The 12366-nt window shown below is 39.7% G+C and overlaps 1 protein-coding gene across 2 annotated transcripts in view; it reads left to right on the top strand.

The window, feature by feature from the left end:
* LOC124777442 (cilium assembly protein DZIP1-like) overlaps positions 1 to 12366 on the top strand; it is a 286339-nt gene that overhangs the window by 121561 nt on the left and 152412 nt on the right. For both annotated transcript variants that reach the window (XM_047252852.1, XM_047252853.1), the window contains one exon: positions 5377 to 5654. In XM_047252852.1, the coding sequence (XP_047108808.1) occupies positions 5377 to 5654 (278 nt within the window). The remainder of the gene's footprint in view (positions 1 to 5376; positions 5655 to 12366) is intronic.

The following is a 12366-nucleotide window of genomic DNA, read 5'->3' as shown; positions in this document are numbered from 1 at the left end:
CAAAGCAGTGAATGTATAGCTCTGAAAAGACTGAAATTATATTTAAATAAATCGTAAACTATCATTAAAACAACAAAACATAAAATATTGCTGTCGCACAGCAATAGAACTTTGATTAATAAGTGAAATAGCTAATTCAAGCTTCATTTGAATAAGGCCCTGGATTCATTAAATAAAAACAATATCTCAAAGTTAATGCTTTAATACAGTTAATGAAGTCAATACAGTATGCCTAATACTTTCAGTCAAAAAGTATGTAAATAGCGGGTTTTAATTGGGTCTTACACCCTAAGAATATTTAAGTATTTGAAAATAACTAATACAGTTTTATAGTAACATAGTAATACAGTACTAAACTAGTACTAATATTTTAAAAATGAAAATTTAACATTTTGTGTGTATTTAATTCTCTATTTTATAAAGATTTTTAATATTGCTCTAAACGCCATTATTAGCGCTAGAGTGTCTTTAGAAAGATGCAAATGTTGACTGTCTGACTGGATTACTGAATATGAAGTCATTGATGACTGGTCGGATATCCAATTCATCCAAAACATCTCAGTGGGCATGAAGAATAGCCAAGTTGTTCAATCGCTTCTGTCCCATTGTTGACTGGAGACATGACTTCAGACATCTAAGGGCTCTAAATGACTGTTCTGTTGTTGCTGTCATGATTGGAACTACTTAGAGAAGCTTAATGCACTTCACATAACGTTTCTCTAACTGCAGGCTCTTGTGTAATGTACTTTTGTACATCACACACTTTTTTTAAGACCAGTTGTTTTTTATTAGTGATATCGGCTAATATATTCAAGTGTAAGTGCAGTCTCTCAATGTCTAGGTCATTTTTGAAAAACTCAGTTGATTTTTCCAAATTTGGTTCACCTCTGTTTACTAAAAGCAAGCACCCTTGTTCAACTGCAATGACCTGTGCGAATCCAGTTGAAGCAAACCGCTCAGTAATGCAAGATTGCACTGTTTCACAAGCTTCAATGTAAATAGCTTTGTAGTTTGGGGTTTTGAAGGTGTGAGGTGAGCTGGCTTCGTTGTTTTCATACTTCTTTGGTATACTTTGATTCTGTGGAACCGAAGGATCATCAACTTGTGAAGGTTTTCTTTTAAACACAATTCCCAAAAGTGTTCAACACTATCACGCCTTCCATTCAATATACAATTCAAGCCTTCATATATTTTTTCCAAATCAGCAACACTTAGATGAGGGCATTGAATTTTTTCATTGACATCCTCTACTGGGTTCATTGCATGCTCTGTTTTGTCATCGGCAGAAAATGTTCCAAAAAACTCTACAAGTTCTTCAAAGTTTTTCAATATTCTCAAGATACTAGAAGCTCGCATAGTCCATCGATTCGGGTAAAGGGGTCGTAGACCAGCTTGGTTGTTGGCGCTGCCATGGCGCATGCTTCTGAAAAGTCCCATCCTTTTGTTGGATTCGCTTTCAGTGTTTATTAAGTTCTTGGCTAAAGCTATAGTATTACTCATAGACATAAGATGGCGGAGACTGTCTAAAACTGCTGAGTCTAAATTGTGAGCAGTGCAGTGCACATATCGTACTTTTGGTTGTATATCCAAAACTAACTTTTTTAGTCCTTTGAACTTACCTCTCATATTTGAGACACTGTCCTCATAAGTTATACATTGACAAATGAAGACGAGTAAAAAGTCTTTTAAAATACTAAACAGATTTTGTGATTCAGTGTTGGGGGTCTCGTATAAGCCAATAAATTCTTCATTGATGATTAAGGAATCATCGACAGTACGAATACAAAATGACACTTGTTCATGAATCGAAGAATCCCTTGTTTCGTCAACCATAATAGAAAAATGTTCAGTCTTCTTGATTGAAGCCAATACCTTTCTCAACACAGACTTTCCTATTAGATCATTGATCTCGTTTTGAATATCGTGGAACATCTACTTATACCCCGAACGCCCTAACCAATCTTTAAACTTAGGTATGTCATTCTTTCGGAGTTCCAACAATTGAAAAAATTTGAATTTACATCTTTGTGTCCTCTAATTGCTAGTCCTTGTCGGCATAGAAATTGCACGGTTGTAAAAATTGTCTCAAGAGCTAAACGGCCTTTCTTCATATCACTATCTAACTGTTAATTCAATTGGGAGGCCACACTTCGTTTGTGATAGAATTTAGTTTCAGAACACCTTCTTTAGGCGTAAACATATTTTCACGAAGACGGAATTTTTCCAAAGCCTTTTTGCAGTTAGAAAACAAATGCATCTTCTTTTTTTGAAGGAAATTGTAATAGATTTTTAGCATTTGCCTCTGTGCAGGTTATGCAAAAAACTTTTTCGGTAGATGCTTCATATTCTAGCCATGTGTATTTGATCAACCAAGACTTCTGAAATGATCTTCCCTTATCAGATTGTCCAGATTTTGGCTGTGAATGGTTCTCGCCTGAAGACGACGAAGCAATTGATGACGGAATAATTGTAGGAGGTTGACTTGCAGTATCATCACCTTCCAAGCGTGCATTTTTGGTAACAAATTTATCCATTGCAAACTTAATTCTCAATACACTAAGAGACTAAAGTAAATGAATAAAAATAGTCATATAAAATAGTCCACTAGACACTAAATTTGGAACACTAAACATATCTTCAGCATGAACTGAATGAAACTCTCCACACTGAATGACTGTGACAGCAGGGTGAGCTTTATATTGCCGCGTCGTCGTAATCTCTCGAAGCATCAAGGTGACGTGAGGGGGAGGGTTCCAGGTGCTTCTGCTCCAGTCCTTTTGATGATGCTGTGGCTGCAGTGCTGGCGTGCCTGCGCCAGACTTTACCCGAAGGTTCACAAAAGGGGACAAATTCTAAGTTTTCCCACAGCACCGTAACACTGTCATGATTCGCACCACTCATTTTTAGTTAACTTGCTTACTACCATAATAATTATTTGTTTTAACTCATTACTGAATGTATTTTAAAAGGTAGCTATCGTCAAACAAGGAAAATAAAAAATTCCAACGTAATTTTGTGATTTTACTAAGCATAATATAACTAATAATTTTCTTAAATTATTGGAGGGCTCCATCACCTGAAACGAGTTTTTGAGGGGGCTCGAGCCCCCTCAGGCCCCATGGAGTTGGCACCTGTGATTCCCCCCTTGTTTGAGTAGGAAAGTCAGTGTTATGCCAATCTCACCCAATGCAGAGGCATCAAATGAATTTCAAACCTGACAGCAAATGCCAGGGTGCTTCATTGAAATGAAAGGGCCCAATGTAACCATCAGTGAGTTTTACTGGGGCAGAATGATAGATCCCCAGTAAATGGGTTTGGTATAATGTTACACTCTGACCGTACAGGGCATGCTACTATGGGCATGTAGAACCAGTTCGTAGAAGAAGGCTGTATGAAGTGACAAATGGATAGTGGACCGTGTAATGTTACAGAGCCACTGGATGATCACTTTCTTGTCGACATAGTAGTAACAGACCAAATAGCTTTTGCCACAGTGGTGGCTTGGCACTGGAGCACTGCAGTGGGGATGGATCAAACTATTGATTGTACAACTCCAGCTACCGCAGAATTGTGAAATTTTTGTCATTGCATAGGTTTCCATTGGTCAAACACACTTCTGACTGCAATTGGCATGTGAGTGCCATTGTTGGTGTATCTTGTGGCAAAATGTGATGCTCACTACAGTGATGGTTCATTTTGTGTTAAACACTATCATAATGACCATAATCTGCCACCCTACATTTCTGTGTGATACAGTAGACAAACTTGAAGTGTGATGTTTTGGTGTGCTAGTAGATAGAATATGTGATCTTGTCTCGTATGTATTGAAATCAGTGTGAATATGAACTATCACATTAATGAAGTTTTAGGTACTGCCCTCCCCTCTCTGTTTAGCAACTCTACATGCCACATTTGAACACAACAATGCCGAGTCACATGGGTGATGAGTGCAAGTCTTCTTCTAAGAAGGGTTCCACAAATTCTGGGTTGTTGGGTTTTCATGAATATCCCAAAATGTATCAAATTACTGTTTCTCTGGACCTTTTTTTTTATGATGCTCTAGGAGAAGGCTTACTGAACAGAATCGTGGCCAGTAATGAGATGTAGGTTTCAAATGCTAATGGAGAGACAAATGGGTGCTCAAATTTAGACGTCAAACTGCCTCGTAATAATAATAATAATAATAATAATAATAAAACCATGCCAAACCATGCCAGCCAGAAAGATTATTGCTTCAGTTTCTTGGTACACTAAAGGAATCTTGTTTGTAATTTTTATGGAATATTGAAGGTCAATCAATTCAGTAACTTCCTGCGAGATTTTTAAAAAACTGAGAAGAGCCATTCAAAACAAGCAATGCATCTTTTTGACTACCAGTGTCATGTTTTGTGTGTAGTACTCAGTCACTTTTTGTGTGGCAAACAAAAGAATTTTTTAACTTCTAGACTATCACCTGGCCTTGTTCCTAAATGATTTCCACCTGTACGAGCATATGCTAATGTTGCTTTGTTACCAACTTTTTGCTCTGATAAAGAACTTCAAGATGATGTCACAAGCGGTCTGCAGTCACAGACAGCAGAAATTTATATAGAGGGAGCTTGTCAACTTCAAAGAGATATGATAAATATTAAAATTTGATTGATATGTAAAGAGGTAATATGAAGCTGTAGTTTTAATATTTTTCTAATAAATTAGCTTTAAATTCCAGTATCTTATAAATAGCCTAATGGAGGCTTGTTATCAAATTGCTCTCATGTAGGGTACTTACAGTTGGTTTCATATTTACTGAAGAAGACTTGGCAATGACAAGTTGTAGTTGAACATTCTTAAGTTAGGTTTTTGCTTTCTGTGGTGATCATAGAACTATTAAAATGAAATTTTGTATCTCTTATAATGTTGTTATCATTTCCTAACAGCTGGTGCACAGAAGCTAATACTGATTAGTTACAGTCAAGTGTATTAAATGAACTCCTCCTTACACAGACAACTCTGTGTGAATAATTAGTTGATTTGACAGAACATTATGCAAGACATCATTGTTACAGAATTTATAGATCAGGCAAGATAGTAATATTTCATGTAGAATTCATCAAGTTTGACACACACACACACACACACACACACACACACACACACACACACACACACACACACACAGTGTTCTCTTGTAACAGATATTCTATGTGATCATTCAAAATGTATTAATATGTGTCTTGTATAGATCATATATGTTGTGCTTTATTTTAGAAAGCCATATAGTTACATGCAGATTAAGTTTAAAATATGATCTACACCTAAACAGAAATGTGCTGTCTTTTGTTTCGTAGTAACACTATATACATTCAACAGCTTCATTTTCTTCCCTACACATCCCAGGTTAAGGGGAAGGATCAAGATAACAAATTGAATGCATCCCCTGTGGCAACAAAATTTAAGAAAAGGCATGAAATACATGAGAAAGAAAAGACAATAGAGGAATATGTAACAGAGAAAGATGGAGAACAAAAAAAGGAAGAGGTGGATGGTGATGAGGAGGAGGAGGATGAGGAGGAGGAGGAAGAAGAAGAAGAAGAAGAAGAAGGTGATAACTCTGAAACATCTATTACCTCTGAATTGGTAAAGAAGGCAACAGATCCTGATGACCTTCAGCAGAAGTGAGTATCTGTGCATGCTTCAGCCCATCCAAGGTAAAACACTGTGAAATTCCAATTTTCTCAAGCAAGTCCAAAAAGTTACCCTTTCTCCTTTTGCTGAGTTATTTAGCCCTGCTATCTTCATTCTTTTGGTTAAATAGTGTGTGTGTGTGTGTGTGTGTGTGTGTGTGTGTGTGTGTGTGTGTGTCTGACATGTGCTACATTATTAACTCCATAAGATTTCGATTTTTATAGAAGACATTCCATAAAAGCATGTAAGCAATGAAAAACATCACTAATTGATACCTCTTATGTCACCTTTTCTTGTAAGGGGTTTCACAATGTCCTACTGTAATCTATCTGGAAAAATAGTCTGTACTAGTGATGCATTTATTGTTTCCATTTGGTGTAATGAATATCAGCTCTCTTTCAAAATGGATAAGTGCAAGGTAATACCCATAAATCAGAAAAATTGTGCAGGAGGGTCCTTATTAAATGATTAGCTGTAAGCTTCTGGAGTCATTCACAAAATTAAATTCCTAGAGGCAATACAGCAAACCAACGTGCACAATCAACAAGCACAGCAAACCAAAATGGTTCTTTGAAAAATGTTTTACTTGGCGGTGAAATGTGTCAACTATCTAAAAGAGCTTCTTTTGCAATTTTAAACCTCCAGTAAAGACATATACAAGCAGCCACTTGAATAGAGGTGAGATTAATACTAGCAATTAAAGCACTGCAGGCACTGTATAACATGTCTAATGACTCGCAATGCCAACACAGTACTCCAAAGTTCAGAGCACCAGATCACCATAGAAACAGCTGTCCAACATTGCTACTGGACACCTCACACCCCACAGGATGTCTGCACATTGCAGCACGTCAAAATGAGGTGTCTTATTCAGCCTGCACTGCTTGCTCAGTTCCATCATCCACATCAGTCTCTTGTGACTGCCACATGGAGAGCTACTGTGAGCACCAAAGTCTTCCATGCCACTTCGTGTCCCACTCACCAACCTCCAACTCTATTCAACCCCACCTCTCGTCCAGAGCACTGCTTAGAAGCCTTTTCCTTGCCACAGAGCATGTCTGCTCCAGCTTTCCGCCATCGATGTTGATGGAGTCAATTGCGCCCACAGAGAAATCGATAGGGATGCATCACCACTGACAGCATTCTGTTTAAAACTTGTCCGTCTTGATATATGGAACACAGCAGATCAAATTGAATTTGGAATTATGCCGCTCATTCACCTGGCACTTTACTATCGTGGACATCAAAGAGGCAATTATAGCAGCGGATCTCTTGGAACATTACCACCTCTTGCTGAATGTAGCCAACATTCGCCTGGTTGACAGCATTACTGGACTGATGGCTGCAGGATTTCATCACAATGCAACTGTGCACAGTGCTAAACTGGTGCAGGTGTGTGATGAGGAGTACACCTCTCTGCCAAGACAATGCCCTAATTATTACAAACCTCCAGGTGAACTTGAGAAAGCTCTACACAATAGGTGCATCACATAGAAACCACAGATGGTCTGCCAGTGTCTTCCAGGCCTAGGTGTTTGCACCAAATTACATGGCCATTGCTAAAGCTGAATTCAACACAATGCTTAGAGAAGGAATAATCCAACCAACAATTAGCCCTTGGTCATCTGCTCTATACCTCGCTCCATATGGTGATTTTTATATGCTCAACTCTAGAACTGTGCCCAGTTTCTATCCTGTGCTCTTGTTGCTAGACTACAATTACACATTACATGGAGCAACAATATTCAGAATTTTGGACTGCGCCAAAGCTTACACGCAGATTCCTGTGATGCAGAAAGACATCTTGAAAATGGCAATTATTACTCTGTTTTTAATATGTGAAAGCTTTTTAATTTATTTTGGTCACAGAATGCTGTTCAAACCTGGCAAAGATTTATCGATGCTGTCCTGCAAGGCCTGCCGTTTTGGTTTGCATACCTCAATGACTTCCATGTGTTTTCAGCCAACAAGGAGCAACATCACCAGCTCCTTAACAAAGTATTCAGTCATTTGGAACAGTATGGTGTGATGTTAAACATGGCCAAGTGCATGTTTGGACAATCCGAATTCATATTCCTAGGCCACCAGATATCATCTGCAGGCTCCCTACCATTAACTGAGAAAGTCGAAGCCATCCTGCAGATTCCAAGGATGTCAACAATTAAGGAATTATGCTGGTTCCTGGGGATGTTGAACTTTTACTGCCACCATCTACCACCTGCAGGAACCATTAAGTATGGCACTCACCAGCCCAAAGGTCAGAGACAGCACCCCACTGCAGTGGACAGAGGCAGTGTGCTCGCTTCCAATGTCTCAAAGCAAAGTTTGCCAAATGCAGCACTGCTTGTACACCTCTAACTTGACGCACCCTTGATCTTAGTAATCATTTCAAGCCATCAGTGTGGCTTTGTAGCAGTTGTTGGATGGTTCACGGCAACCGCTTGCACACTTCCCATATAAATTGCCACTGTTACAGCAGAAGTGGAGTGCCTACAACTGTGAACTCCTGGCTGTGTATGAGACAGTTAAATGCTTCGGCTCACAGACAGAAGAGAGAGAATTTATGATCTACATGGATCACAAACCTCCTAATCTACACCTTCAAGCAGAATAGCAAAACTGCTCCCCTCCATCATACAATACTCTTGAGTTTATAAGCCAATTTAGTACAGACATTTAACACATTTCTAGCATTAATAATGTAGTGGCTGACTCTATCAAGCATCAGCAATGTTTCAAGACCTATCGATTTTCTGGAACAGGCCCAGGCTCAGCAGGACAACCAAGTGCTCCGGACTTCCATCACCAATGTCACTTCAATGCTAAACTTACAACTTGTCAGCATTTCCGGCAAAGATGCCCAACAACATTGTGATGTTTTGCAAAGAAGATCATGCCCATTGCTGCCAGCCAGCAGACAGTCTCTGTAATTTGTCATCGGTGTATCTGATGGGTTTGGGATTCTGGATGTTTAGGAAGGATTCATCTAGATGGCCCATGAATAGGTTGGCATAGGATGGTGCTATGAGGTGCCCATAGCCGTACCCTGGATTTGTTTTTAGGTAATGCCTCCAAAGGATAAGTAATTTTGGGTGAGGCTATAATTGGTCATGGGGACTTGGAAGGAGGTTGTAGGTTTGGAAACTGTCAGGTGTTGGGAGGTGTAGTGTTCAATAGAGGTAAGACCATGGTCATAGGGATGTTAGTGTAAAGGAATCTGGTTCAGATTCATTGATGGCATCTTCATGATCTAGATCGATGGTGAGGACATTCTATCCACATTCCTCCAGAACCTCATTACCTTCTCTTCCATTCCTATGCAACACAACAAGCCACCTTTCACGATGTCAACCTCCACCTTAAAGGTGGCTACATCAGTATCTCCATCAAACCTACCAACCATTAGCAAAACCTCCATTTTGACAGCTGCCACACGTCCCATTTGAAGAAGTCCCTTCTACACAGCCTAACCACCCGTGGCTGCTGCTTACGTATTGATGAGCAGTCCCTCTTTAAATATGCTGAGCGTCTCACTGAGACCTTCACAAACTGTAGCTCTCCCCCTCCTCCCCCCCCCCCCCCCTCCGCCAACCTTGTACAAAAACAGATCTCCCGTGCTGTATCCCTCCATCTACATCTACATCCATACTTCGCAAGCCACCCGACGGTGTGTGGCGGAGGGTACTTTGAGTACCTCTATCGGTTCTCCCTTCTATTCCAGTCTTGTATTGTTCGTGGAAAGAAAGATTGTCGGTAAGCCTCTGTGTGGGCTCTAATCTCTCTGAGTTTATCCTTATGGTCTCTTTGCGAGATATACGTAGGAGGGGGCAATATACTGCTTGACTCCTTGGTGAAGGTATGTTCTCGAAACTTCAACAAAAGCCCGTACCAAGCTACTGAGCGTCTCTCTTGCAGAGTCTCCCACTGGAATTTATCCACTATCTCCATAATGCTTTCGCAATTACTAAATGATCCTATAACAAAGTGTGCTATCTCTTCTATCAACCCCATCTGGTACGGAACCCACACCGGTGAGCAGTATTCAAGCAGTGGGCGAACAAGTGTACTGTAACCTACTTCCTTTGTTTTCGAATTGCATTTCCTTAGGATTCTTCCAATGAATCTCAGTCTGGCATCTGCTTTACTGACTGTTAATTTTATATGGTCATTCCATTTTAAATCACTCCTAATGCCTACTCCCAGATAATTTATGGAATTAACTGCTGTCAGTTACTGACCTGCTATATTGTAGCTGAATGATAAAGGATCTTTCTTTCTATGTATTCGCAGCACATTACACTTGTCTACATTGAGATTCAATTGCCATTCCCTGCACCATGGGTCAATTCGTTGCAGATCCTCCAGCATTTCAGTACAATTTTCCATTGTTATAACCTCATGATATACTACAGCATCATTTGCAAAAAGCCTCAGTGAACTTCTGATGTTATCCAGAAGGTCAGTCATATATATTGTGAATAGCAACGGTCCTACGACACTTCCCTGCGTAACACCTGAAATCAGAATAGTATCTCCTAAATTTTACAGGCATTTTGAGGACCTCAGAGTTGCTTTGTGTAGGTGAAGAATGTTTTGTGAATATAGTAATGCTAAAAAAGACAAGTAAGTGGTCCCTTTTTATGTGGGAGTTATAAATGGCTATTGATGTTTCCAATTTGCAATTGGCAGCCTGAAAACACCAACTATTTATTTTGTGTTCAACATTCAGACTACTAAAATAAGTTTTAAACTAAACCAGAAACAACAAAGCACAAAAATATACTTTATTACATTACAAACATGGAATTTTGTTGCAAATCTTTGGTGCTGTCTGTAAGTATGTGAATGTCATTAAGACACCCACCAGGAAAACCATACACATCACAACTTAAAATATGGTGCTCGGTGTGTTCCATTCCACATTCATACTTGGCATCTATGGTAAGTGCCCACTCCATCATTAATTGTCTGCATCACCCAGATCCAGTTTGCAGTCTGTTCACCGCAGTCCACTGCCCCTGTGGCAGGTCGAAGTCTGGCACTTGCGCTGTTAGGTCAGTCATCAGGCTGCTGTTTTTCACGACTATCTGCTGCCATTTTTCTCTCCGTGTAGTCTTTGCATCCTTGGGTGTTACTTCATACATCATGAAGGGCTTTTGGGATTTGAGATGGTCGTTGGTGGGAATATTTTGTTGGATGGGTGTGTCTGATCGAGTCAGCTAACAGCTGAGCTGCTGCTCATCTTCAGATGTGTGGAGATTCAATATGTACTAGGACTGGAAACCAGGGAAAGGGGATTGATCATACTGTTCCTGAGATTATCCTTGTGTTTTCATGGAATTGGATGTCAATGTTTATTGTGTGGATGCTCCTGGCCCATCCCTTACTGAGGCACAGTAGTCACAAACACTACACAAGAACCAGTGCTGAAGGGCATAATGCCACTGCTGAACTGCCCCAAGTTGTTCTGCTTGCTTTCCTGTTACATTATTTTTTGTTTTCATTTTCTGGGCTTCTTCTTCCAAGTGGTACTTGTATGTTAGTATATGGTCCAGTTTTATTCCCAGGTATTTGGGGGTTCTCTCATGTCTAATGCTTGGCCCATTACATTTAGCTTTAGTTCTCTGTTTGCTTCCCTATTGTTCAGGTGCATCACGGTACTTACAGTTTTTGTTGGGCTGGAGATTAAATGCCACTCACTGTAGTATTTTGCAAGGGTTTTCATATCATGTTAACTAGTTCTCCTAATCTCTTGAAAAACATTGCTTGTGCAGCTACTGCAAAGTCATTGGCACATGCAAATACCTGTGAATTTAAAAATGGGATGTGAGATATATAAAGATTGAACAGAGCTGGTCCCAGTACTGATCCTTGTGGTGTTCCATTTTTCCGAACCTTGTGTTTGCTTATTCTCCCATTTAGTTCTATTGTAAATTTCCATTCTCTTTAACATATTCATTAGCAGTTTCACAGTATTCTTGCACTTGAGAGCCTTCATTAATTTATAGATAAGATCTTGCATCCAGACTGGGTCATAAGCAGATGTGAGGTCAAGCAGCACCTCTCTAGTCTTCAAATTATTTTGAAAACCTTGCTCTACATATAGTAGGTTGTGAGCACTAGGACCTGGTCACAGCGGCTTCTGTTCTGTCTCAACCCTCCCTGTGTTGCTGGTAGTATCTGATCGATAATTGGTCCTGTTCTGCCCATTAATACTCTCTCAAACAGTTTACAGATAGTGCACAGCAGTGAAATTGGCCTGTAGTGTTTCGGGTGACCTCCAGTATTTCCAAGCTTTTGGATAGCAATGACTGTAGATTCCTTCCATATTTTTTGATCTTACAATTGTTTATCATGATTGTAAACAATTGTGTTAGCCATTTCACTCCATCCTCACCAATATTCTTCAAGAATTCGGGGAGCAATTCATCCACACCAGCTGCTTTCCAATTTTTGGTGCATTTTAGTGCATTTTCTATTTCTCTGCCTTATGTCACCGTATTCTCATCTTCACAGTTATTCATTGCTTCTTTCATGTTCTCCGCCATTATTTCCTTTTGTTTTGTAGCCACAGATATTTTTTAGGTCCGAAGTATGTTAGAACTAATATTGTTTGGAGTGACTTTGCCCATTCATCTGGGTTGGTGGGTGGCTTGTCCCAGCTTTCTTAGGAGTCGCCAACTTTTGTGGCTTGAGTTTTGT

The sequence above is a fragment of the Schistocerca piceifrons genome, chromosome 2 (genome assembly GCF_021461385.2).
Source record: "Schistocerca piceifrons isolate TAMUIC-IGC-003096 chromosome 2, iqSchPice1.1, whole genome shotgun sequence".
NCBI classification, from domain to species: Eukaryota; Metazoa; Arthropoda; class Insecta; order Orthoptera; family Acrididae; genus Schistocerca; species Schistocerca piceifrons.
Note: the sequence above shows the minus strand (reverse complement) of the source record. Positions and strands in the feature narration are given on the sequence as shown.